We start from the raw sequence: 27,827 nt of genomic DNA, 5'->3' as shown, positions 1-27,827 counted from the left end.
CATTACCGTCGATGAGGCCCCGGTGTCGTAGAGTGCCCTTAACTTATAGGCACCTATCCCCACCTGAAGCCACCATCTGGTCTCATCCTCGGGTCTGTACCTGCGGGGAGCTTTCGCCGTCTCTCTCCCCTCTGTGGACGGGAGGCTTTCACGGCTCTTCTTGCCCTGGGCAGCCGCTACTCGCATCGACGTGCTCTCACCCGCAGGTGTCTGGGTCGACGGTGTATCCTCCGGAGTGTCAGGTGGTCTCCTGGAGCTTTTGGGTCTGATGGTCTCCTCTCCGACCCATTCAAACCCCTGCTCCACCACCTGAATCCGGCCTCCGTACCCTTCGAGGATACAAAATGCCCGGTTACCCAGATCAGGCATCTGTTCGGTCGCTGTCGCTTCTAACGCCGCTGCACTGCTGGGTCTCGTGGGGTCCGATATCCCTGACGAGACCTTCCTGAACCCTGGGGTCGCTGACAGGCCTTTGCCACGTTCCAGCGACCCGCGACGAGAGGTCACCTTTACTGGGGACGCGGAGGTGACCTCCGTCCTCCGCTTCCCTGCCCGTTTCCCTTGTTGCAATCCGGGCAGTACCTTCTGGTAAAGCCTAGTTTGCCACAAGACGAGCACTTGATCGGTTGGGAGTAATCTATTTTCCTCCGCTGACCCTCTCGTCGCTGGCCAGGAGACCCTGGGGGGGTTTTAGTCCTCCCCTTTTCTTGCGGCCGACCCCTCGGCCGCCTGGGAGAGTTAGCCTTCCTCTCCTTAAAGTACCGGTCCATATCGCGTCGCAGGGTCGCGATCTGCGACGACAGATCCTCAATGGGGTCTGTGGCCTGCGTTGCAGCGATTGTGGGCCGGTCCTCGGGTCTCTTGGCCGGGGTTTTAACCGGCGACTCGGGTTGCCGCTGATCCCTACCCCGAGGCTTGTTGGACATGGCCGCCGTACGGGGTCCTGCCCGGGGCGGTGGTGCCTTAACTGACACCCCCATGTGCTCAGGGTACAACGTGGACGTTGGCTCCAACCTGGTCCTCGGGCGCTCGTCGTCCCGCAAAGCGGTCTCGATTTCGGTCGCCCGGGCATGGAATTCGTCCACGTTGGAGAACGCATTCCTCCGCAGCTGCATCCGGATGGCGGGTAGGAGATTTGCATACAGCAAATCTAACTGCCTCTGCTCTGGTAACGGCGGACGTAGCTGGGCCAACATGAAGAGGAGGTGGCAGGCGTATTCTCGTACCAGCTCTCCCTTCTCCTGGTACCGGGCTTGGGCCTCTTGCAGCAATCTTTGTTGCTGAAGCTCACTCGTCCCAAACCAACGTCGAGCGCCTGCCACGAAGTCGGCGTAATTCCTCCACTTAAGCTTGTTAAGCTCGTACCAGGTCCTCGCAACGCCTTCGAGGAGCTCTGATACCGAGCACAAGATTTCGCCGTCTGTTAGCCCAGAACCCGCGCGTAGATCTTCTAGTCTCGACAAGAAGGTGTCTACGCACTCTGAAGCCGTGCCAGAGTATCGCAACTTCCATCCTCTCACGATCCTACCCGCGTCCCGAGTCGCGTAGTACCCCGACGCCGCATTGGCGTCGTATCAGGCGGATCCTTCAGGGGTCGCCGCCCCTTCATCCATATCGGCGTCTCTTGGTCCTCTTCTCGGTGGCTGTTCCGTCCTTGAAGGCACCTGCCTTTGGGGAGCCTCTCGAGGTTCGCCAGGGGTCGGTCGCTGGGGTTCCGGTGTACTACCTGGTACCCTTGGGTCGTAGTGGCACGTATACGTGGATTGGAAATCTACGGTCCTCCGGGGCCGCTCTGGTACGACCGTTCGTCGATTGGTGGGGTCCCTGTTTCTCAACTGCTGGACCTCTACCTGCAGAGCGGTCACCTGGTCGCTCCACCGCGCGCATACCTGGTCGTGCCTTTCCAGCATCTCAAGTATGCGGTTGATCCCGACACGGTTGCGCTCGATCTCTTCTTTTAATCGTTCTGTCATGCACCGTTCCTCTTCTTCTTCTTGAGGTTGTAGCTCCTCATTTTCGAAGCGTCGAGCTCTTCGCCTTTCCGGCGATCCGGTGGAGCCCTTGTGCTCACTACCGACCCCCTCCGTGGGCCCCTTGACCTCGTCGGTCCCCCCTTCCTCTGCGGGCTCTCGCTCCCCTGTCTCGCTCTGGCTCTCCTCTTCGAAGTTGTCGTAGACCGCGAGAGTCCGCGTCAGGTTCGCCTCCACCGCCTCATCCCTGTATAACAGCATGAGTGGGTGGGCGACAAGATCCTCCGCATCAGCTGCTTCTAGCTCTTGTCGCCTTGACTCCAGCCACCTCTCTCGACTCCGTCGCCTGCGTTGTGTGGCCTCCCTATCCAACGCCGCTCCTTGGAAGTCTAGGTCGATATACTCGCCTAGCAACCAATATGCCAATCGGACCGCCTGCATCAGCTTGGGACCATCTGTGCGCAACTCCAGTTGCGTCAGGTACCTGTCCAGCTGTGTCGAAGGCAGTTCCGAAGCCCACCGGGTTATCGCGTCGGCGGTTTCCTCCATGACGCTTACGTTGGGGCGTAGGTGACGGTTGAGGTTAGATTTCCTATTCGACCACTACCGCCTCCTATCGCCCAAGGCGCGAGCGGGGTGTTGCGATTTTTATCGCCAACTACCCAATTACGCCTTTATTTACCAGGCAACAATACGCGTGGCTTGTGGGTGTGTGCAGGTATCGCGTAGTCTAAGGAAGTACGAACTTCCGCTTCGCAACTACCTGCCTATAGGTGGGGACTAACTGTTTGTTAACTCCACCGGGTTAGTTAATCTAACCCTACACACACCCCAATTGCGCGCTCTGCTGGTACTGTCGCTCGGTGACTAACCCCCACTTAATTACCTTAATGTGTAATAAAACACTTAAAAAGCAAAAAGTTAACCGAAATACAATTAGTCACCTCTTTTAGTCGAGTTGGAGCGACTACGGACGTCTCTTCGACCCCTGGGGTTAGTATGCTCTCGGCTCACAAAAGCAGTTATTATTGGGTCGGAGAGGCGTCTTTCCCCTACCGCAGAGCACGTACCGGACGAGCCACGCGTTACTTTACCCGCTCGCACCTTATTACGCACGCGCGCAAACGTCTCTCTCTCGCGCGCGTTGCTCTCTTTTTTTGTGCAATTTCCCTCGTGTGTGAGTCCTAATTTAGTTGGGCGCCATGTAACAGGCTGCCGTTTAGTCTAAAACCACGCAAATATACCTTTAGATGCGACTAAAGGACGCCTTGTTATCTATGTGCTTAAAGCACAGTAACCTACCTTGCCCCGAAGTGCGCCTGCGCAGAGTCTCTTCGATGTTCCGAGTTGGGTTCCCCCAACTCGCCACTTGGCGGCGCTGTCGCTCCTTGCTAGTAGCGCTCGGGCGTCCGCCGATGGAAACGCTATTACCGATTCGCCTCTATTAATCTCAGCGAGCTCCGTGCTACGCTACCGGCGAATTCGAATGAAACGTAAACAAATATAGGCGCGACCTCCGGACAAAGGAAAAACACAATAACGGAAACTCGTTTAAACGAAACCAAGGGATGATTTATTTAATAAAATCAATTACACGGGGATTTGGCCGAGAGACTGACGCGCGCACGCGTGAATGACAACACACGCTATTTGAGAGAGAGAGAAAAAAACGCGATTACCGCGAACTACCTGCTCGCACGCAATAGATAAATTCTTCGCGCTCGCTGCGCGGATTCGCACGCCAAATTAACAACAATTAACAACGGGAATTAAGGTGCACCTACCGCGATATCGGTGAGGATACGGTGGCCAACCGTATCCGACTAACACGTTGTTGATCGACTGTTCGATGCTCGCTGTGCTGCCTCTCAACTGTTGCCGCTGCTGTTGTTGCTGCCACTAATGCTGTTACTGCTGCTGCTACTGTAATTGCTGCTGCTGCTGCTGCTGCTGCTGCTGCTGCTGCTGCTGCTGCTGCTGCTGCTGCTGCTGCTGCTGCTGCTGCTGCTGCTGCTGCTGCTGCTGCTGCTGCTGCTGCTGCTGCTGCTGCTGCTGCTGCTGCTGCTGCTGCTGCTGCTGCTGCTGCTGCTGCTGCTGCTGCTGCTGCTGCTGCTGCTGCTGCTGCTAGCACACCCACGCAAGTTCGCAATCTCACCAGGAACCAAACGAACTCACGAGAAAACTCGAACGGCTCGGGAAAATGGAGGTTAGGCGCACGAACTGACTGAGTGGCACAGTCATACTAGCGCTTGGAGCCTCCCCTCCCGGTCATTGCCCCTTACGCGCTCTCTCTCTCTCGCGAACCGAGCGCGGCTCACCTCGCTTAGCCGCTCATTACCTCGCGCGAGTCTTACGATTTTCGGCAATCGTTGCAGTACAGAAAAAGTACCCTAAAATATTTTGAACAAAATATTACCCTAAAATTTTCAACAAAATTTAACATTTTTCGAACGAGCATATTCGTGATGAAATTTAGAACAAACGTACGAGCCCGATTAGTAAATTATTTATTCACAATAAACTAACAAAAAACCCAGTTTCAGGTAGAACGCATGTATTGATAAATTAGTTAAGTGAATTTATATATATGTATATATGTAAATATATGCATACATATGTATATATATATATAAATATTTATATATAGATATACGAGGTGTAATCAAAAAGTAAGGTGAATTTTGAAATTTAGCGGGCTACGTCCGTTCGACCTTCGACTTTTTTATTTGGTTATGTCGGTATACTCGTCTAGAACATACGTTCCAAATTTCAGCTTTGTAGTATGTTTGGTTTGTTTGTGAGAGGCATCAAGGTTAGAAGTGTTTTGCGCGCTCCACGATTTGCTGCTGTCTAAAAACATGGATCAAAGAGTTTGCATTAAATTTTGTGTGAAAAATGGAATCAAATGTTCCAAAACACTTGAAATGCTGAAAGTGGGATATGGTGAGTCTACTTTAAGCCAAAAAAATGTTTACAAGTGGTATAAACTCTTCCAAGAAGACCGAGAAGACACCGACGACGAACCTCGTTCTAGACGCCCCAGCACATCAACAACTGTTGAGAATGTTGAAGAAGTGAAGAAAATAGTGTTGGAAAATCGTCGAATTACCATTAGAGAAATTGCTGATGATATTGGCATCTCATTTGGTTCGTGCCAATCAATTTTGACGAGTGTTTTAGACATGAGACGTGTGTCAGCGAAGTTTGTTCGGAAATTGCTCAATTTTGACCAAAAGAAACGTCGCATGAGCATCGCCCAAGAGCTACTGAATGACGTCAACAATGATCCAGATTTACCCAACAGGGTTATAACAGGTGACGAAACATGGGTATACGGTTATGACGTCGAGACTAAGACTCAATCGTCCCAGTGGAGGCATTCTGGATCACCAAGACCAAAAAAAGCACGCCAAGTTCGATCAAATGTAAAGGTTTTGCTTACAGTTTTCTTTGACTGCAGGGGCGTGATCAATCATGAGTTCTTGCCACAGGGTAGAACAGTAAATAAGGAATATTACCTGCAAGTTATGCGCAATTTGCGCGAAGCAATCCGCCAGAAACGTCCGAATTTGTGGAAAAATAAAAATTGGCTTTTGCACCATGATAACGCCCCTGCTCACACATCGTTGCTTGTGCGCGAATTTTTGGCTAAAACCAACACAGTAACGATGCCACAGGCACCGTATTCCCCAGATCTGGCCCCCTGTGACTTCTTCTTGTTCCTAAAACTGAAGAGGCCCATGAAAGGACGGCGTTTTGCCACGATTGAGGAGATAAAGACGGCATCGAAGGATGAACTAAACAAGATCACAAAAAATGATTTTTTGAAATGCTTTGAGGATTGGAAAAAGCGTTGGCACAAGTGCATTATATCCGAGGAGGATTACTTTGAAGGAGATAAAATAAAAATTGATGAATAAATAAATATTTTTTGAGAAAAATAAAAATTCACCTTACTTTTTGATCACACCTCGTATTTTTATTTATTTTTATTTATTAATTTATTTATTTACTTACTGTTAATGTAACGGGGTATTTCTTTCGGGACGCGAATAGAAATCTTACCCGTTAGAGAAAAGATATTCCTTCTGTTGCGAGGCTGACCGCCACCTCGATCAGCTCATTCGGATCAGCCCGATCTTCTGACCTCTCGCCCCAGAGCCCGAGAAAGCCCACACGTGGAGCACACGTGGAGGACACGTGCAGCGATTTCGGGTTGCCCAGTGACTCAAGGTCGGGCAGGTTCTGTTATGGGCGATAGGAGAGGAAAACCAAAGGGAGTTCGAAAGGAAAAGTCTCAGCCAGTTGTCGCAAGATTTATAAATTTATTCTCCTTTGCCGCGTTAGGTCATACAAAGGTAACGCCGTGGCTGAGAGATTTATCGCGCTCGCGATGAGAGAGAGAAAGACGCGCACTGTCTAGTTTCGCTTTCTGGCCGCGCGCACTTACAATTAATGTCGGGAACTTACGCTGCGGGATCGAGTTACTGCTGCCAAGGGTATCCTCGACGGTATTCGCGAGTTGCGTCGGCTTCCGGCCCTTCTTCGCGGTACGCCTCCCAGTCAAGGTTTTCCCCGCCCGGGTTCGTAGTTGCCCGCGATCCTCGACTGTTGCCTCAGATCGCTCTGGGCAACTGACAGTAATGGGCAGCGAATGACCTTTCCCTGGGGCGTGATTCTCAGCGACCTTAAAACCACCGAGCCTTCGCCTAATATCGGTCGAGACGTTCCTTCAATTTCCAGTGCACTCACTCGTCACTCTGGTTTTTCTTGCCCGCAGATCCGGACTTGACTAATCGTACGCATTCCTCACTCCTTTGTCGCGCATGACGGCCGGCGGCCTAATCGCTCTCTTTCCCCTTCCCCTTATTCCTACTGTCCCGTGCTACGCTCGCCTAACACGCGCTGGTCGGCGCCCTAATCTCTCTCCTCTCTCCCACTTTTTCGCTCGTTCGTCTCGCGGGCGCTTCTCCTTCTCTGGTTTGTTTTCACGACTTTTACGTCGCCCCACCTTTCACCTTTAACGAGTGACACTCGTTACATTAGTTTATTGTAAATAAATAATTTGTTATTCAACATTTTTTAAATCGGGCTCTGTACGTTTGTTCTAAATTTTATCACGAACATGCTTGTTCAAGAAATTTCAAATTTCGTTGAAAATTGAGAACCGTGGATGGTTTTGAACAAAACAATTCCTATAGCCATAGTGTGCAACGGGGGATTTTAGTCAAAAAAACACTTTTTTTTTAAAATAAAATTGAAGTGTGGACGATAGAATTTCGAATAAGAAAAATAGTTTATAGCTCCTACAAATGCTGAACTCGAAAAATCCGTCATTAGCAATTCATTTTCCGCGTAGAAATATGAAAAAAAATTTTAAAATAAGACTCATTGACCCTGTTTTTCCCTATGTTTTACTTTGAACTTTTGGTAAAAACAGTTGTTGTAATAAAAAAGGTTGCTAGGCATTAATATGATGTTTTTACAGTACTTTCCAATAATATTTATTTGTGTTACAAGTAAACCAAGTTAAAACTTTTAAGAAAGATATTAAAAAATGTCGTTATATTTTTGAATTTAATTTGTACACCGTGCTGTAAATTCTATTTTTTAAAGATTTTTTGAATAAATTAAAAATATTTGGACCATACTTTATCTCTTGAAAATTTTATGTCCTAACATTTATGTCCTAACAATACGGTAAATATTTTTGTTTTTATTTTATCATTAATGAATTAGTTGTCGATGTAAATTAGATGTTTTTGAAATCAAAAGTTACATTTAAAATGATAAATTAGCTTTGTTTTATATTAAGATTAGATATTTTGGATTATGCTTGCAAAAAAATTTTGTTACAGTTGCGGCTCATCAGAAACTGAAAAATATCAAGATTCTATGAATATTAAACTTTATGTCAAGCTTCCTGTTTTCAAGTGTGATTAAATAAATTTCGACGACATGAAGTTGTTTGGTAAAGTCATCGCACGATGAGAAACTCAAACCGCACTCCTTTCTTCAATTATCAATCGGTATATTTTAAAACAATTTCATTCTAACAATATTTATTTTTCATGCAAAACAAACAAATAATATAATCTCACAATTAATAAAATTGAAAACAAATACTTAGTATTATTACTCTACTTATAAAATATGGCACTACAATTAAATAAATAAGCAAATATTTTGTTTTGTTTCTTACCTTTTCATCAATATGAATCTGCAATCAATTTTTTTTAAAGACTTATAAACGGAGACCAAAATTGTCTAATTACATCACTATTATTATTTATTGTTTAATGTGATCATCTACATCCATTATACTCATAACAATCCAGATATAAATACTTTTCAACTTTGTACATGGATTTTATTTGTACACTATGTAAATCTGGAAAAAATAGGATATACATTAATTTCAACTCAATTATAAAAATCATTATTTAATGACTTACCTTTTATTGGAAATTCACTCAAGTTAGAATTAGCAAATCTAAAATTTATGACATTTCCATGCTGTGATTTTGTAATTCTTGGGTATTAACAGAAATTACTGATATTATATTTTATAAAACTATCCACCTACTGTTACCTGATCTTACACTTGGTGCTTAAACAATATTATACAACAAATTACAAGTGTGCTTTCAAGTTTGCTCCTGGAAATATTATTCTCAAACACAATAGTATACAAAGAACGAGAGGAAGAGAGAGAGAGAGAAAGATTTTCACGTATTAAGGTACGTACACGTCTACAAGCGTGAGGAATTAGTCGCGATCACGGTCGTGTATACGTCATAGTAGGACGATCCTCCGTTTGGTGGCGCTAATGAAAGTGGGAGAATGTATCTATTAACTATCCGCATTCAGATACATACATGTATACTAAAATATAAGAAGCCCTTTACGAAAATAACTATGTAAGAAATATATTATTTTGATTAACCCAGCTTAGACCCAGTATAAACGTCGATGTCATGAACTTGAGAAATACTACATACACATCTTTGTCAAAAAAACATTGCACTTGAGTGACTTAATTGTAATATAACTTGGATTTTAAAATGGAAATACAGAGTTTCGAAGTCAGATAATATAGCAAAGATGAATTTCAATGTTGATGTAAAGTTAAAAATTTCCAAAATTCGTTTTTTATAAGATTTTGTTTACGTTTATCATATTACCAGAGATAGCTACGTAAGTACTAATAGCAGCATCGTATTCTACGAGAAAAAATACATGGAGAACATGTGCAACACTTGCTGCAAAAACTTTTACATGTTTATAATGGGATATGTGGTGAAAAATAAAGCTTTTGACACGTCTGCGGCACTCGATTTTTCTACTGATTGGTTTATGAAATAGTCGGGGGAAGTTGATGGGATAAGTTATACATGTTTTCTTTTGTATTTTTTCCCGTAGAATACAATGGCGTAATTTATTTGACCGTAATTATAAATGGTCACGCGTCAGTGGGCAAAAACCGATGAAAAACCGAGAAAAAACCTGTTTTTCGCAAAAACAAAGATGGCGCACCACTGCTAAAAACCTGAAAAAATTCATGCATATAGTATATGCAAAAACTATACTTTATACTAAATTTCGCGACTGAACCATATTATCGCTCGATTTTAGAGCGATTTGAAAATTTTTTTATTTTTTTTAGGTTCAGTTCGGTCGGTCGATCATCATGAAAAAAATTGAGCCTATTTGCTTCGTCATATAGAATATGTACAAATTTTTTCGGATTCCAAGAAAAAGCCGATTTTGTAAAAAATAATGAAACGTGAAAAAGCTGGTTTTTTGATAATATATATATATATATATGAGGAGAGGGGCGGGGGTGGTAAAAATACCGGCAGAGGTCTTCATTTGACATGTCTAAATCAACAAGAAAGGAATTTTGAAAATCCATTAAGGGTGACATTTCGACTATCTTATTAGGGGATACCCTTTGGTTTTTTCCCATTTTTGAGCGGTTTCTCGCCATTAGCGCTAGACTAAACTGAGATACGATAAAACTAACATTACCGTCGAATTCTACTGGAAAAAATACAATAAGATATAGATGATAAACGTCATAATTATTGATTATTAATGATACAGAAAGCCACATATGAAAAAGGAAGTGTATTTGGCAAGCCTGCTGCATCCTACACTTAGGTTTTTGTGTGTATTGCTTAGTCCGAATGATTGACAGGTAAAGTTATACATTTTTTCCATGTATTTTTTCCTGTATACGATGGTGACATTAGTTTTGTTCTAGCCGTTCTAATTCAAGCGCTATCATCGAAAAACTATTAAAAAACGAGTTCATTGAATTTTTGACTATGGTCCACCCTTTTTAAAAATTTGAAAACAATTTAGATGGGTAGATTATATAATTCTAGACCTCCTTACAAAAATTTGAGCCTGAAACGCACACTGGGCCTTTCATAGAGCAGTTTAAAAATTGAAAAATTTTTTTAGGGTAGATCCTTAAGTTGTATGACTGAAAAAAATCCCAAATAAAGGAAATTACTAAAAAAAGAGAATACCTCAAAACCGGATGTCGAAAGCTTTCTTAGGTCCGGAGAAAAAAATAAAATGTGAAAACATTGGTTTTTTTGTATATACGAGGATGGTCCGATAAGTACTTAGCCTCACTGCTCGATGGCGCCACTCTCGCAAAAGAAATATTCTATCACGTAGTACAAACTTCTCGATGGTTACTGTCAAGATTTCAGCCGGATCGGAGTTGTAGTTTATTTTGAGAGCGTGTGAAAGCAAGTGTATCCGTTGATTTTTGAAAAATGGAAAAAGAGCAGTATCGGTCGGTGATTCGATTCTTGTTTTTGGAAGGGAAATCGCGCAGCGAAATCAAAAAGCGCTTGGATGCTGTGTACGGTGACTCTTCTCCTTCGATGGCGACCGTCAAAAGTTGGTTTAACGAGTTTCAACGTGATGGCACGTCGATTTTTGAAGAGCCACGTCCAGGTGCTCCGAAAACGGCTACCACGGAGGATAACGTGACAAAAATTCACGATCTCGTATTGGCAGATAGACGATTGAAGGTGCGCGAGATAGCTAAGATCATAGGTACGAGGGTTGCTACTTATATTTTGAGCCTTGGCAATACTAAGTGTTTAGAGGCACCATCTGACGTTTCCAGTGGAAAGTTTGACATTTTTAATCATAACCTTCTTCAGAACATTTTTTTATTTGAGTGCAATTTGTGTTGTTCACAGTAACTTGAAAAATTTATCTCGGGCAAAAAATGGAATTAACTCGTGAGCATTTTCGTGCGATGATTTTCTACGACTTTCGACGTGGGCTATCAAGACAGGAGTGCATCGATCAACTTACTTCGACTTTTGGCGATGAAGCCCCATCCCTTGCCACTGTGAAACGCTGGTATAACGAATTTAATCGTGGCCGCAGTTCGCTCGGGGATGAAAGTCGTGAAGGTCGTCCAAAATCAGTTGTTGTGCCAGAAAACATTGATGCTGTGCACGAACTAATAAAGCAAGATCGGCATGTAATATATCGTGAGATTGAGGCATCCTTGGGCATTAGTATGACGAGCATCAATAAGATATTGCATGAACATTTAGCTGTAAAAAAGATTTGTTCGCGTTGGATCCCCCATAATTTGACAAAAGCTCAAAAAGATGCTCGCATCAATTGGTGCAAAGAAATGCTCAAAAAATACAATCGCGGTGCATGAAACGCTGTGTATAACATTTACACAGGTGACGAATCTTGGATCTATGCATATGAGCCCGAAACAAAACAGCAATCCACTGTATGGGTCTTCCAAGACGAGCCGAATCCAACAAAAGTGATTCGTGCGCGAAGCACTTCGAAGCACATGATCGCCTGTTTCTTTGGAATAACTGGACATGTGGCAACTGTACCGTTAGAGCATCGTAGAACAGTGAATTCTGAATGGTACACAACCATTTGTTTGCCAGAAGTGCTTGGTGAAATACGAAAAAAGAAGCGACAACGAAGGATCATTCTTCATCATGACAATGCAAGCCCTCACACATCAGCTAAAACAACCTCCTATTTGGAGGTTGACTGGCCAAAACGTTGAATTGATGGGTCATCCTCCATACAGCCCTGATTTAGCACCAAATGATTTCTTTTTATTCCCGCATTTCAAGAATAAATTGCGTGGACAACGTTTTTCGGCGCCTGAAGAAGCCGTTGATGCATTCAAAAACCATGTTTTGGAGGTACCTCAATCAGAGTGGAAAAAGTGTTACGAAAATTGGTTCGAGCGCATGCAAAAGTGCATTTATCATCATGGAGAATACTTCGAAAAACAATAAAGCCATTTTAGATAATAAATTACTGTCTTTTCATTATTAGGCTCAAAATATAAGTAGCAACCCTCGTATCTCAAAAAACCGCGTGGGTCATGTCCTGCATGAAATTTTGGGCATGAGAAAGCTGTCGGCGCGATGGGTGCCGCGTTTGCTCACTCCAGACAACAAGCGCAACCGTGAGACAACTTCAGAGCAATGTCTGACGCTGTTCAAGCGCAATCCGAAGGAGTTTCTGCGTTGTTTCGTGACAGTCGTCGAAACATGGATCCACTGGTATACACCAGAGACCAAGGAACAGTCGAAACAGTGGACTTTACCCGGCGAAAGTGCTCCGAAGAAGGCGAAGACTGCCCCACCGGCCGAAAAGGTGATGGCCACCGTTTCCTGGGATTCACAAGGTGTGATCTACATCGACTACCTGGAGAGGGACAAAACGGTCACAGGGCTGTACTATGCCGATTTATTGAGTCGATTCGACGTCAAATTGCAGAAAAAACGGCACAATTTGGCGAAGAAAAAGTGCTCTTCCACCATATCAATGCACCGGCTCAGACCTCCGCCGTCGCCATGGCCAAATTGGTCGAATTAGGCTACGAACTGCTGCCCCATCCACTGTATTCTCCAGATTTAGCCCCGTGCGACTTCTTTTTGTTTCCAAACTTGAAAAAGTCACTCGCCGGGCAGAAATTTGAGTCGAATGGGAAAGTAATCGCTGCCACGGAAGCCTACTTTTCAGACCTCGAGGAAACGTATTTTTCAGACGGGTTAAAGAAGTTGGAGCATCGCTGGGTCAAGTGTATCGAACTAAAAGGAGACTATGTTGAAAAATAAAACGCCATTTTTCCAAAATTTTCGTTTTTCTTTTGTAGGCTAAGTACTTATCGGACCACCCTCGTATATAGAGTGGGAAGGCGTCTATTATTTTTATGTAGAATACATCCATATAATTAGTTTTTAAATCCAGATTGGATGCCAAATCGTCCATTTTATCCCGGGGTACCCTTTCGCTTCCACTTTCATTCCATTACATGTAACTTTTGTTGTTGGTACTACATATACTCTCGAAACACCTTTCCTAACAGCAAACTAAACTTATTTTCTGCCATGGTCACCAAAAGTACTACTGTCAACCGACGACTTTGATATCAATAACTTAGTTATAAACGAAAAAAAGTTGCTAACCCATCGATTTGTTTGAATAATATGTCATAGAACGATTTTCTTAGAATAGCAGAGTAAATTATTTTTGTAGTAAATTTGTACATTTACTTAATTTTTTTTTAATTTTGAGATCGTGAATTTTTGTCAAGTTATACTCTGTGGTATCCGTTTTCGGAGCATCTGGGCATTGCTCATCAAAAACCGACGTGCGACCACGTTGAAACTCGTTAAACCAATTTTTGACGGTCGTCATCGAAGGAGAAAAGTCATCGTATACAGTATCCAAGCGCTTTTTGATTTCACTGCGCGATTTCTCTTCCAAAAACAATAATCGAATCTCCGACCGATGCTGCTCTTTTTCCATTTTTCTAACACGTCCGTTTCTACACGCGGTCACAAGAGAACTATGAGTCCGATTCGGCTAAAATTTTGACAGTAACCATCGACAAGGTTGTGCTATATGGTAATATATTTCTGTTGCGAGAGTGGTGCCATCGGGCGGTGAAGCTAAATACTTATCGAACCCCCTCGTAATAATTAATATTCATATCATATCATTCGTATCATGTAATGTTCATATCTTACGAATCTCCTATGTATTCATAGTACATTAAAATATGTACACAGTAATTGTAAAAAATTAATTATTTCTTTCATATATTGTTTAATTCAGTGATAATTAAAATACATCATCGATAAATTTTTATACCTAACAATTGATCAGCCTACGATTTTGTGTGGACATTAAAAAAAAATAGATAAAGATAGTTTGTTATTTTAATAGTTCTTTGTGAACAATTTTTTATCTCAACCTTTGCCATTTTATACGTAGATGATATTTATCATGAATGATCATAATATGATCAGAATTTTTTTTTCTGTAGCCTATTTTCGGGAAATATTATTCTTCTGAATCACCTTGTATACATATTCTTATATACACAATATATATTGTTTACATAATCAGAGTGAATCTCCGTTACATTATTAATCCTCGAAATACTATTTCTGGCAGTAATAACAAATATTCCAAAATATAATATAAAACTAATTTCAAAGTACTGTAAAGTTTCTCAATTTTTTTGTAAATATTCCAATGTTACGTTCAATCCGGCTTTCACAAAATCTTGCATGAATAGATGAGGAAGTATTGCTGAAAAAAAAAGCAGAAAGTGCAACGGTAATCGATTATAAGTATCGATTAGTTCGCGATTCGCTAGTGATCGAAGCTCGCGAGCTAACTATTTGGGGGAGAGAGGGGTACGCGCGGGAAATAAGTTTTAGTTTAGTCTCAGCTAGTGATTGAAACGCTACTATTTTTATCTGTGCAAAAAGTTCTCGAGCCGTGATACAAGTGTTCTGCTAGGTGAGACAGCAGTATTATCTGCAACAGTGACTGCAGTAACTGCAGTCCAAGCTAGCAACGAAAGCAGCAGCAGCGGCATCCGCAGTGGCTGGGAGCACACGTAATATTATTGAAATGAACTGATACTGTTGATCACTGGAACCACAACAAAGGGTAGGTGCACCTACTACATGCGCGTTACAATTTTATATTTGTATTGCGTGAGAGGTAGGATAAGCGCCGAGTTGTGAAGTACGAGTAGATTGTCGTACCGAGCGTTAGTTCACGCCGATTTTGTATTTTCTCTTTCTCTGTCTCTCCACGACATTGTTTGTGAACTTATATGCCGGCGAAAGAATTTCGGCCTGCACTAAATGTTGTTATGTTAATCTGAGTAAAAATATAATAGTTTTGTCCGCCGAATTACGTTCTTTCTTCACCTTTACCTATAGTAAACTCATTTCCCGGAAATATTCGAACCGATTTGTCAAGGGAAGTGTGGGAAGTAAATATCAGCATCTACACACCACATGGAAGACAAGAATCGTAAGTCACGTGACTTAAGGTGAGTTCAACTGAAGGACTTACGTGAAGTTGGAGCTTGAATCAAGCGTAAAGGCGGAATCACGTACATATATTCAATACTCAATACGTAGTTAACAGAGTGGCGGTTAGCTCTGAACCGAGGGATATTGCACAAATATTTTCCCCATTTGCACGGCTCATTCCCCCTGTTACAAAAGATTAAAAAAATATTACAGAATAATTTTTTAAAATCATTCGAAGATATTTAATATAATATCGTGAAAGCTTTCAGCCAGGCTTCCAAAAATATTTTTGAAAAAATTTCTGAAATATCCTTCAAAAGCCTTTGTTACGTGACGCTTCATTGTATTATAATTGTATTTTGTCAAATAATATCTCGGACCCAAGATTTCCGTTTGGACATAGTATAATCAGCAGTATTCGTGTGCGCGACTCGGTGGGAACGTGCGGCAGAGGCTGATTCACGCTGCGCCAGCATGCTGCGATGGCATGCTTCGGTCAGCGTGCTTAGCTAGGTAAGACGAGCCGATACGAGAAGCGTAAACGTTTAAAGTATATGTGCGAGAGAGAGACGGAATGCGAGGGACAAAAAATATATAATGAACCGGCGAAAACAACGAAGCAATCCTCAGTTAGTTAGAAGCGAGCGCTCGACTAAGAAGGCCGCATATTTTCCTACTGAAGTTAAATCCGTAATAAGAGTTTGAAAATATAAGAATTATAACCAAATATTCGAAGTACAGAGTACACTATTTCTAAAAATTCTGTGTAAACAAAAAGCGTAGCAATATTCACTGATTGCCTATTGGAATATTATTGGACAAAAAGAAAAGAAATATATATATATATATATATATATATATAGGACCAGTTAAACAAACCGAATTCAAAAGGAGTGATTGCCCACATAACGAACCAAACAATATTTCGGACCAGAACAACAGAGTGAGTACTTCCGGCCTTTATTCTCAATAAACCGAAATCTTTTCCTTATTGTTTTTTTTATCTCTCTCTCTTCGCTTCAATACTACTTACCGTATTCAAGGTTCCCCTTTTGGTGAATCCATTTGTTTGCGTACCGGGACCAGGTGTGTGAGCACGACCGACCGCGCATTTTAGAATATTTATTTAATAAATAGCGAACTAGATAGTAGCGCGATATTGTTACTAGACGTGTTATCTGATGTATCGAAATATATATAAATCTATCCAACGTACCCGTGTAAGTTCATTTTAATAAACAAGGGAGCCCCCCCCCCTTTCTTTCCCATTACTCTCGCTTACCGCTCGTGCGGACGAACCTCGCATATTATCAGCAAAAACGCGATTCATTCGCTGACACGGTCGGGGTACCGTACTGAAGGTTTAATTCGCCCGAGTCAGGACCACTCGGAGCTAAAAACGGTCTAACACGTGGTCGTTTTGAAAAGTTATCAAAACTGTCACGTAACAAATGGTAGCAGAGCGTGGTTTGTGCCTTCGATTAGTTGCCGATGAATCATTGTGTTTTTTTTTTAATTCTATTGATTTTTTTTTATATATATACATTAACATGTTGGCTCTGGAATTTTTTTTTGGAACGGGACGTGGAGTTAACTTGAGCTCTAGCGAGGAAGAAATTTTCGTTCTTTCTTACGCGTTTGATTTCGGTGAAGTCAGCGGGAAATTAGAACACCCTCAAATTTCTTTTGCTGACTGAGTTTTTTTTTCCTTTCTTTTCTTTTATCCTCTTCGAGTGAATTCTTCGTGCTTTTTAATTATCTTGCAAATATTAACAAAATTAACTTAGAGGTTTTGTGGTCACCTATATATATTGTTCAATTTTAATTAAAATAATTACTTTTGCTAAGTTCTTTTGTTTCAATACTTTTATGAAGGTGGAGTTTTTCTTTCTATTTTTCTCTTTTTGTCGATAAGTGGTTTGGACTAATTAATTTCATCCTTCTCTTATTTCTTTTAAATGATAAGGATTAGCGAAAAATTTAGATGGGATTAGTAAGTAAGTAATTATTAATAATATAAGTATATTAATTAAACTTAATTATTACTTATAATATTATAAGTAATTAGTAATCCGACACTTTTAACTAATGGGGAGCGACCGATAGAATTTTATTTGCAACTTTAGTCCGCTTTGTTGTCTTATACTTTGCTAGAAAATTTATATTATTCTCTCCTGTTAGGGAGGTTAGATTTAAAATAACGATTCAAATTACGGTAATTTTTCAACTTGTGAATTTGAGTTTACTCCTTTTTTTTTATTATTATAGTAAATATAATTTGAGTATTATTATCATTATTAATCGAATTTTGTTTTTCCCTTAGTTATATTAATTATTATTTACTCTTATATTATATAATCATTTTTGCTTGTAATTTAGTGATCGCGTCTTATATTATTTTTTTTTCTTTCTCTCTCTCTCCTTCCTTCGTATATTTTTGTCTCTTACCACCTGACAACAGAAAAAAAAAAAAAAAACAACAGAGATGGCGACTGAACAAGCGACCTTAAATCTTCTGACTAGTATGTCAGCAAGTTTTACTTTGCAAAATATTGTGCAAGGTATCACGGAATTCGATGGAAAAAATGTTCCCCTAAAAGACTTTATTCAGGATATCCGTAACGGAAAGACACTTATAGCTGATACACAAGAAGCAAATTTTATTCGCTTGATTATAGCGAAATTAAAGGGACCAGCGAGTGATTGCATTTACGGTAAAACCGTAAATACTGCCGAGGGACTAGTTAAAATACTCAAGGAGCGCTTTGCCCCGTGTAAGGACTTCTCTTATTATGATTCAAAGATTCATAGTTTGCGAATGAAAAATGGGGACACGGTCGGAGATTTTCACGACCGTATCAATATCCTACTAAACTGCGCACAGAATGCGCTGAAAGAAGAACTTGGAGTTGAATATAGTGATGTTATGATGACCCCGATAAAGAATTCCACACTTAAAACCTTTATTGACGGGCTCCCGAAAGAAATCGGGGACTTAGTCGATATTAAGCAGCCGAAGTCTCTTGAGGAGGCTTACAAGGAAGCCCTTCGCATAGAAACTAGAAATAAGAACAAGCCGAAAAATGAGGACCTTAATTTGAGTAGGTGGCTGTCGATTAACCGTGGATTTAACGTTGGCTATATTCAGGATCAGCAAGTTGAAGCTGAGGAACCATATTACGAAGAATGGGAAGAGTTACCCGCGGAAATTCAACAATTTTTTATCCAACGCCAGAATGGACGATTTTATCAGAATAATCAACGACAGCAATACCAGAATCAGAACCAGGAAAGCCAGCCTCAACAACAGGAAAGTCAGTCCCAGGGGCAGAGGCAGTTTATGTTTAGAAATTGGAGGGGACGCCAGCGGAATAAGAATTTTCAAGATAATGGCTGTCACCCAGGACGATTGTATAATCCTGACACGGTCGGGGTACCGTACTGAAGGTTTAATTCGCCCGAGTCAGGACCACTCGGAGCTAAAAACGGTCTAACACGTGGCCGTTTTGAAAAGACATCAAAACTGTCACGTAACAGCCTTCAACAATATTTGTAAAATATTTCGTAAAAGCAAGACGTCACATTTCAAGGTAACATTAGTTTTTAAATAATATGTCATGAAATATTTCCATGAGTTTGTAAAAATATTACACAAAATATTTTCATAATAATTCATGAATATTTTTTAAAAATATTTTAAATCTATTTTAGAAACTATTCTTCGAAATATGTTGTAGAAATATTTTGAATTTATGGAAATTAATTATCTGCAGTAGTTCTCGAATAATCAGCAAAAAACTGTTTCATCGTTTCAGAATGAATATCGGTTTCTTGTTTATTGCTTAAATAATTTTTTATGCATTTATGATTTTCTTTATACGTAATAATACTAAGACTTAGTGATAATAAGTTGAGACTTTTTTTGTTTATCGAATAATACCTCCTACGTTAATTAATCAAGTTTTCCGATAAATAATAAATTTATTAGCAATTCATCTAACTTAAAAGCTTTAGCTATTTTTTCCACATGTTTCTTAATAAGTGTAATCTTTTCATCGAGATTTTTCCTTCGAGATTAATTGAATTTAATTTTGCGTTACCTAATAAGAAGATCTGGAAAAAATGTTGACCGTTAAGTTCATGATGATTGACTTGAATTTTCACCTAATGATTAATAATTTTTAATAATTAATTTATGTTAAAAAGGGAATAAAACTTGTTTTTATAAGAAATGAATATAACTTTGAGCTTTTGTTCATTAATTTAGTTTATTATTATTTATTTAACATTTATGTATAAATAAACTTCGGTTACCACATACACAAATAGCTTAAATAAATAAAACACAAATAAGATCAAAATAGTATGTGGACTGCCATCTCTAGAGAGGTGACCCGAACCTTTGAATAAAGCCGCCCCCGCACAACTCGGAAATCCCCGCCTCGACCAATTAGGGTCCAAATCGTAGCTACGTCTAGAAGACTTTTGGCATTTTCCAGCTAATTAGGCTTGAATAAGGTGAACTGATTCTTCCCGGGATGCCCAAAATTTTAGAGTGGAAAATTCTCTCGTCAACGGCTTAAAAAGGAAGGGCCCGCTTGTTAGCAAGCAGTCCATTCCATTCGTTTCGTTCGTTCGTTTTCTTCTTCTTCGTGCTTCGTCGCCTCGTCCAATTTAAGTAATTAGTGCATGTGGGAACCAGAGGTTAGCTAAAACACATTGAGCTTTACAATAAAAGCTTTACTTTAAAAGTAAGTAAAAGAAAATATGATATAACTCAAGTTCTCTGTTACTTTTTATTCCTACTTCAGCTTTGGCGTTCGAAAATTTAGAATAGTTACACTTAATTGCCAAGTTTGTGGTCAAGTGCATATTTCGTTAGGTCCCTTACGTTATTTTATTGCCTAGTGTGTAGTAGAATAATGCAAAGCCAAACTATATTGCCTAGCGTGTGGTGTGGTAAAACTTCGATCCCACGACGCCGAAAAAGAATTTCCCGCAATAGTAGTAACACACGTCCTCGTTATTATCCGAAAGAATAGAACAAACAGTGCGCCTGGGGGAATTACTACTACTCTAAGTCGTACCTGATAATCATGTTATGTCAATCGACGTAACATAACTATTTTCAATTTGTGTCCAATGCTTGATAAGTAATAGAAGTAATGATTTAATAAAATAACCCTTTGCGGCATACATTTTTCAGAGAAACCAGTTTTCGTATAAATTGGTATACAAGGGTTTTTGGGATCGCTGATTACGATTCTGAACTAAGAATTTCAAAATTTAAAATGGCGGATCCAAAATGGCGGCAAAAATTTGGTGTATATTTTATTTTATTGAAAGTTGGTATAAAAGGGTTTTTGGGATCGCTGATCACGATTCTGAACACAGAATTCCGAAATTCAAAATGGCGGTCAAAATGACGGATCCAAGATGGCGGCGTAAATTCAATGTATATTTTTTATTTCATTTAAAATTGTATACAAGGGTTTTTGGAATCGCTGATCACGGTTCTGAACTTAGAATTTTGAAATTTAAAATGGTGGATCCAAGATGGCGGTAAAAATTTGGTGTATATTTTTTATTTTATTGAAAGTTGGTATACAAGGGTTTTTCCGGTCGCTAATTATGAATCTAAACTCAAATTTCCGAAATTCGTAATAACGAATCCAAGACGACAGCAAATATTGATATTTCAGAATTTCTTCTGAAAATGTGCATGTAGAGGTTTTCGGGATGGGTGATCATATTTCTTCGAAAATTTCCTTTCTTTCTGCGGAAAGTTCTGAAATTCCATATTTTTAAATTCAACTCCTTCCATCAATAGAGGCTGTAACAAACCATCATCTGTTCAAATGTTGTAATTTCTGTATGCTGGTACTCCATTAGATCCAATGCCAATTCAGTAAATCAGAGGATAAATCATTACCAAACTTACTTGACTTCAATAATCGTGAAATTATATACGTATACATAAGAGTAAAAATATAGCGAGTGTTAAAAATTCTTTCAGTTATATAGCACATCGAACATTTCAAGTTATCTATTGGAGACCGATGGAAAAACAATTTTAGAGCGATAAAATAGATTCGTACGGATCATTGTAGTATAATACACTAAAATCTGTTGTGAGTTGCAATTTTCGTAAGAGCTTGTACCGATCCTGTAGCATTAAAAATTTTAATTATCAAGTAGTCGAGTTTTTTTATAATTACAAATATTAACGTATCTCATACGAAATGGAAATCGCTGATATTCCTAGCGACACGGAGTCAGTAGATGGACTTGTTGATTCAGACCAAAAGGAGGATGATATAAATGTAGAAACCGAAGATCAGCTTGAAGAGAATGAAGGTGACAGCGATTCAGATGAAGATCAAGGAGAACGCTCTGGCAATGAAGTATGGAAGAAAAAAGGAAAAAATAGAGATGATGATCAATTCACTGCTGATTTCGGACCAAATATCCCCGAAAACGTAAAATTTCCACTAGATATTTTTTGTGCCTTTTTCCTGAAGACATGCTGGATTTACTAGCTCAGCAAACAAATAAATATACACAGGAGAAAACTTAGGAAAAGCAATTGATCAAAAAAGAAGAGTTACTGATTTTTCTAGGAATTAATATTCTGATGGGAATAAAAAAACTGCCTTCTTATCGCGACTATTGGTCGAGTGACCCAAAGTTGAAGGATTCATATATAAGCTCGCTAATGCCGGTTGTTCGTTTCGGATTCATATTAGGTAATTTGCATATATCTGACAACAGCACAGAACCTAAAAAAGATGAGCCTAATTATGATAAATTGTATAAATTGAGACCATTGCTGGATAGACTTCAAGAAACATTCAAAACTTGCTGGAAACCAAGCAAATATCAATCTATCGATGAATCCATGATAAAATTCAAAGGTCGAAGTAGCCTGAAGCAATACTTGCCAGCAAAACCAATAAAACGAGGATATAAATGTTGGGTTCGTGCGGATGAGTCCAGTTACGTATGTGAATTTCAAGTTTATACTGGTAAAATCGAAAGTTCTGAGAAACAGTTAGGAGCACGAGTTGTCAAAAATTTGACGCGTGAACTTGTTGGTAAAAATCACCATGTGTACCTTGACAATTTCTTCACTGGTGTCGATCTATTAATTTCGCTGAAAGAAGACAAAATATTTGCTTACGGAACTGTACGTTCCAATCGTACTGGGTTACCTAAATCTGTAATGCTTGACAAACAAATGAAACATGGACAATACGATTTTCGAACGTCTGATACTGGTATTACTTGGATAAAATGGATGGATAAGAAAGGTGTTTGTTTCCTGTCAAATTACCATGATCCATCCGAAGTGACAACAGTAAATCGAAAACAGAAAGATGGCACAGGAGTGCAGGTAGGTTGTCCAGTCATATGCTCTGATTACAGCAAATACATGGGATTTGTCGATAACGCTGATCGTTTGTTATCTACATATAAAATAGATCGAAAGTCCAAAAAGTGGTGGCACAGATTATTCTGGCATTTCATTGATCTAACTATTACAAATTCATTCATCATATTTTCAAAAATAAACGCTGATAATCCTATAACATTGAAGAAGTTCAGACTACTTTTAGTGGATCGATTGGTTTCTCACAAAATTCTAACTAAAAAAGGAAGAAAGCGACAACCTACACAAACCAATCTTCACAAACCACAAGTTTCTGTTGAAAAAAGACGCTCTCTATCTGCTCATATGCCAACACCCATTGATAATTATAGGAGATGCGCTCACTGCAGTACAAAAACAAAAGATGTGCGAACTAAATGGTCATGTAGTACGTGCAACGTACCATTATGTTTACAAGTAGACAGAAATTGCTTTTTGAAGTATCATTCATGAAAGATTGAAATGAATTAGAAAGCTAAGATAATCAAAAAATTGAAGGTGAGAAGATAAAAATATAAAAGTGAAAAAAAACAAAACAAAACAAAAATACAAAAAAAAATCAATGTGATCTTGGATTCACCATTTTAAAATTCAAAATTCTGGATTCAGAATCGAGATTAGCGATCCCAAAAACCCTTGTATACTAATGTTCAATAAATTAAAAAATATAAACCAAATTTTTGCCGCCATCTTGGATCTGCCATTTTAAATTTCGGAATTCTGAGTTCAGAATCGTGATCAGCGATCCCAAAAACCCTTGTATACAAATTTTCAATGAAATAAAAAATATACACTGAATTTATGCCGCCATCTTGGATCCGCCATTTTAAATTTCAAAATTCTAAGTTCAGAATCGTGATTAGCGATCCCAAAAACTCCTTTGTATAAATTTTTGTAAAATTATAACTGAAAGTTTCTTCAATAATGAATTTTGTTTATAAATAGGGCTGTTTTTTCGTCTTTGTTTAACAATATTAACAAATTAATAAAAGTTGTGGCACCAATTGACGTAAATTTCAATTGTATATCATCCTATAATCGTAAAACAAAAAAAAACTCAGGGTAAATTCATCAAAAACTATTCTAAATTTGCAAAAAATGCTATGAAAAAAGGTGGGAATACGTATTCCCACTGTGCCGCAAAGGGATAAAGAAATTTTAACAATAATAGTTCTATCAAGATGCATCGATAAAACTTACCATTTGGTAAAGAGGGTGGCTTCTTTGTTTGTACTCGAGCAGTAGCATTATTTACCTGCAATTAATTATTAAATTCAATAAATACATATATTTAAATAGATTATAATACGTCACTATTTAATAAATAAAGTAAGATTAAGTTGGCGATGTTGAATTAAGAATCTAAGATAAAGTTGCTATCTCATACAGTTGAAAAGAATTATTATGAACAAAACACACGCAGGTTAGTCAAAAATTTGTTTTCAATTTTGTAAAGTGTATTTGCAGATAACTTTACTTTGAATTATACATAACTTAAACTTATTTTAGTTCTTTATTAATGTTATTGCATTCTAAAGCTTTCAGAAAAGTCCATTAGTGTTGTCGATCTACGGAGACAGTGATCCGCAACTCGCCTGGAAGCTCCAATGACATGAAGAAGCACAAAACGACATAAGCGATCGAACAATTTCTATCAAATTGCGCAATTACCAATCTGCATATTTTATAGTATATATATGATAATTAATAAATATCGATATACATCTATGACATTTAACAAAAATTAAATTAAAATAATATTTTTTTACCATGCAATGTAAAAGATTATCAGTTTGACGTTATTTAATCCCACTTTTACTTAGGGTTTTTGATGGAAAATTTTAGGGGGTATAACCGTAACACAACGATGTCACAACAGCTTACTCTGAGATAACTCTTTACTTCGATTTTATTTCACGGGACGAAGACTGAATCCTTTTGGGTACAGTAGTCATAAAAAATTCGAGTTGGAAATACGAAAACTTAATGGCTCGTTTTTAAAACATGGGATATCCGAAAAGACTTGAAAGGTAAATTTAATTTGTATATTCAATCAGTGTCTATGTTAAATACCTTTACGAATTGTTCACGAATTTTCGGTTAATCGTGGATATTTTGATAATTAATTTGCTAATTTTATCTTTAAATACGACATCATTGTAGCTAGGAAATTTGCTAAAAATCTTCAAGCTGAAATAACAAACTGAAGATAGTTGGAACAACATAAGCTCTTTTCTTATGATTATTTTTATTTTTTAATAACGCTATTTATGATTTTATTTCAAATAAACCATGTATTGATTACCGAAATGCGTGCAACTTGATGAATTGCGATAAACTTTTTAAGGGTCTATCGATCAAAAATGTTATATTATATAATCGTGAATATCTATTTTAAATCCTTCAAAGTAATACTCCTCGAATATAATGCACTCGTGCCAACGTTTTTTCCAATCCTCGAAGTACTTATATAATCAGTTTTTGTGATCTTGTTCAGCTCCTCCTTCGATGCCATCTTTATCTCCTCAATCGTGGCGAAACGTCGTTCTTTCATGGGCCTCTTCAGTTTTGAGAACAGAAAAAAGTCAGAGATGGCCAGGTCTGGGGAATACGGTGGCTGCGGCACCATTACTGTGTTGTTTTTGGCCAAATATTCGCGCACAAGCAACGATGTGTGAGCAGGGGCGTTATCATGGTGTAAAAGCCAGTTTTTGTTCTTTCACAAATCCGAAAGTTTCTGGCGGATCACTTCGCGCAAATTGCGCATAACTTACAGGTAATATTTCTTATTGACCGTACTACTCTATGGCAAGAACTCAGGATACACCACGACCCTGTAATCGAAGAAAACTGTGAGCAAAACCTTCACATTTGACCGAACTTGGCCCGTTTTTTTCGGTTTTGGTTCATGCAGCAGCTTCCATTGGGATGATTGAGCTTTGGTTTCCACATCATAACCATAAACCCATGATTCATTACCAGTATATTTTGGAGCACATTTGAGTCATAACGGTCCGATTCCAACATCTCCTGAGCAATGTTAACGCGATGCTATTTTTGGTCGAAATTGAGCAGTTTTGGCACGAATTTCGCGGCGACCCGACTCATGCCCAAATTATTGGTTAAAATCGAATGGCATGAGCCGATCAATATGTTTAGATCCCACAGAAACTTCTGTAACAGTGATTTGACGATTAGCCAATACTATTTTCTTCACTTTATCAATGTTTTCGTCTGTTGTTGACGTGCTCGGGCGTCTGGTACGTTTTTCATCGTTCACAATCCTCTCGGCCCTCTGAGAGCATTTGTACCACCAATAAACGTTGTTTTGGTCCAAGGTAGCTTTACCATATACCACAGTCAGCATTTGGAATGCGTCCGCAAACTTTATTTTGTTTTTCAGGCAAAATTTGATACAGATTCTTTGATCCATATTTTAGAATAGGCAAAAATCGAAGACGAGCGAAAACACATCCAAGCAAAACAGCTGTCAAAAATTAACTAAACATTCAAAATGGCCGATCTAGTCAGCATAAGTAAGGGACATGAGTACCAACATAACGCTAACCAAAATCGTGATACTTTTTGAACAGACCTCGTATGAATTAAAGAACGACTTCGATAAAAAAAGGGGTCTGAAACGTAACAGAGAAGCTGGCCGAAGAATTCAAAAAAATACATTGTGAGAGGTAAGCGTGGAATGAAAGGGGTAGAGTAGCACGCGACAAAAAATAATTAGTACAATTCGGACCGGCGTGGGGAGAATCTGTGAAATAGTAGTGCTATTCATAGTAGTATAATTATCACGGACAAGTACAGGTATAAATAAGCGACATTTACACCAGTTTTTTATTTTACTGGCACTGTTTAAGTATTTTTTAAAAATATATCAATGATAGTAAATAGGAATCGAAGGCTTTTGTTATCTCACGATTAGTCTTACATCTTTGCAAGATCAGTTTTCCACGTATGATCTATTCCATGTACATGAACTTTTCGATACAATAAGTAGTAATGTATCTGTTTATGTAGCTCATCAACTACTCTAGGATGTTCTACGTTTTATTGTTTTGATGAGTATTCCATTGCTGATTCTATCACAATAGATGTTGATATTTCAATATTATTTACAGGTTATTATCTCTAATATAATTTTAACTTTTGCGACCTTAACGTTATGATTACTGTGTAGTTTAGCGATTATATTCTTAATGTTTGTAACGGTCGAGTCAGATTTTTCTTTGTTGAGTCAAAGTATTCCAACATACACCTGTAAAAAAGGAAAAGCGCTATCAAATCTAAGACGCTACCTCACATATACTCGTAAATTTAGTTGTATTAGAGAACTCGATCAAATTTATTACCATGTAAGGAGCGTGACTCACATATACCTGAAATCTATTCTTTACTATGCGAAATTATGGAGAAGTCTATCCGATTTTCCTTTGTTATTGTTTTGTTTAGAGGAGATGAAATAGCTTATACTGCTATCGAATTTGTGCTATCGTTTATAATTTCATCAACATTGTAAATAAATTTCACTAGTGTATGCGTGAACGTAATGATTAATTTTTATTTTGATGATGATCGCAGTATGTCAGTGTGTTTTGTCGAGTAGGTGATTTATTTTGTTTACTGTGTAGCTAGGAATACTAAAAAAGTTTTGATTGTATTTCTAAAATTAGCATATAATCGATATCACCCTAAGTTAAAATGCGTTTATTTAGAAATTTCTCATCAATCTTCATAAGGCTATTTGTGGTTCAGAATAAAATTTTCAATTTATTCATTATGCAATGTTATACGAGGGTGGTCCGATAAGTACTTAGCCAACAAAAGAAAAACGAAAATTTTGGAAAAGTGGGCGTTTTATATTTCAACATAGTCTCATTTTAGTTCGATACACTTGGCCCAGCGATGCTCCAACTTCTTTAACCCGTCTGAAAAATACGTTTCCTCGAGGTCTGAAAAGTAGGCTTCTGTGGCAGCGATTACCTCCCCATTCGACTCAAATTTCTGCCCGGCGAGTGACTTTTTCAAGTTTGGAAACAAAAAGAAGTC

General features: G+C 39.1%; 1 protein-coding gene across 2 annotated transcripts in view; it reads right to left on the bottom strand.

The window, feature by feature from the left end:
- Positions 1–27,827, bottom strand: part of LOC131667681 (RNA binding protein fox-1 homolog 2) — a 796,162-nt gene that overhangs the window by 377,379 nt on the left and 390,956 nt on the right. For both annotated transcript variants that reach the window (XM_058941279.1, XM_058941288.1), the window contains one exon: positions 23,967–24,021. In XM_058941279.1, the coding sequence (XP_058797262.1) occupies positions 23,967–24,021 (55 nt within the window). The remainder of the gene's footprint in view (positions 1–23,966; positions 24,022–27,827) is intronic.

Source organism: Phymastichus coffea, unplaced genomic scaffold, assembly GCF_024137745.1.
Source record: "Phymastichus coffea isolate CEN01 unplaced genomic scaffold, Cenicafe_Pcof_1.1 PCOF00005, whole genome shotgun sequence".
Classification (NCBI taxonomy): domain Eukaryota; kingdom Metazoa; phylum Arthropoda; class Insecta; order Hymenoptera; family Eulophidae; genus Phymastichus; species Phymastichus coffea.
This window is presented reverse-complemented; position numbering and strand designations above follow the sequence as displayed.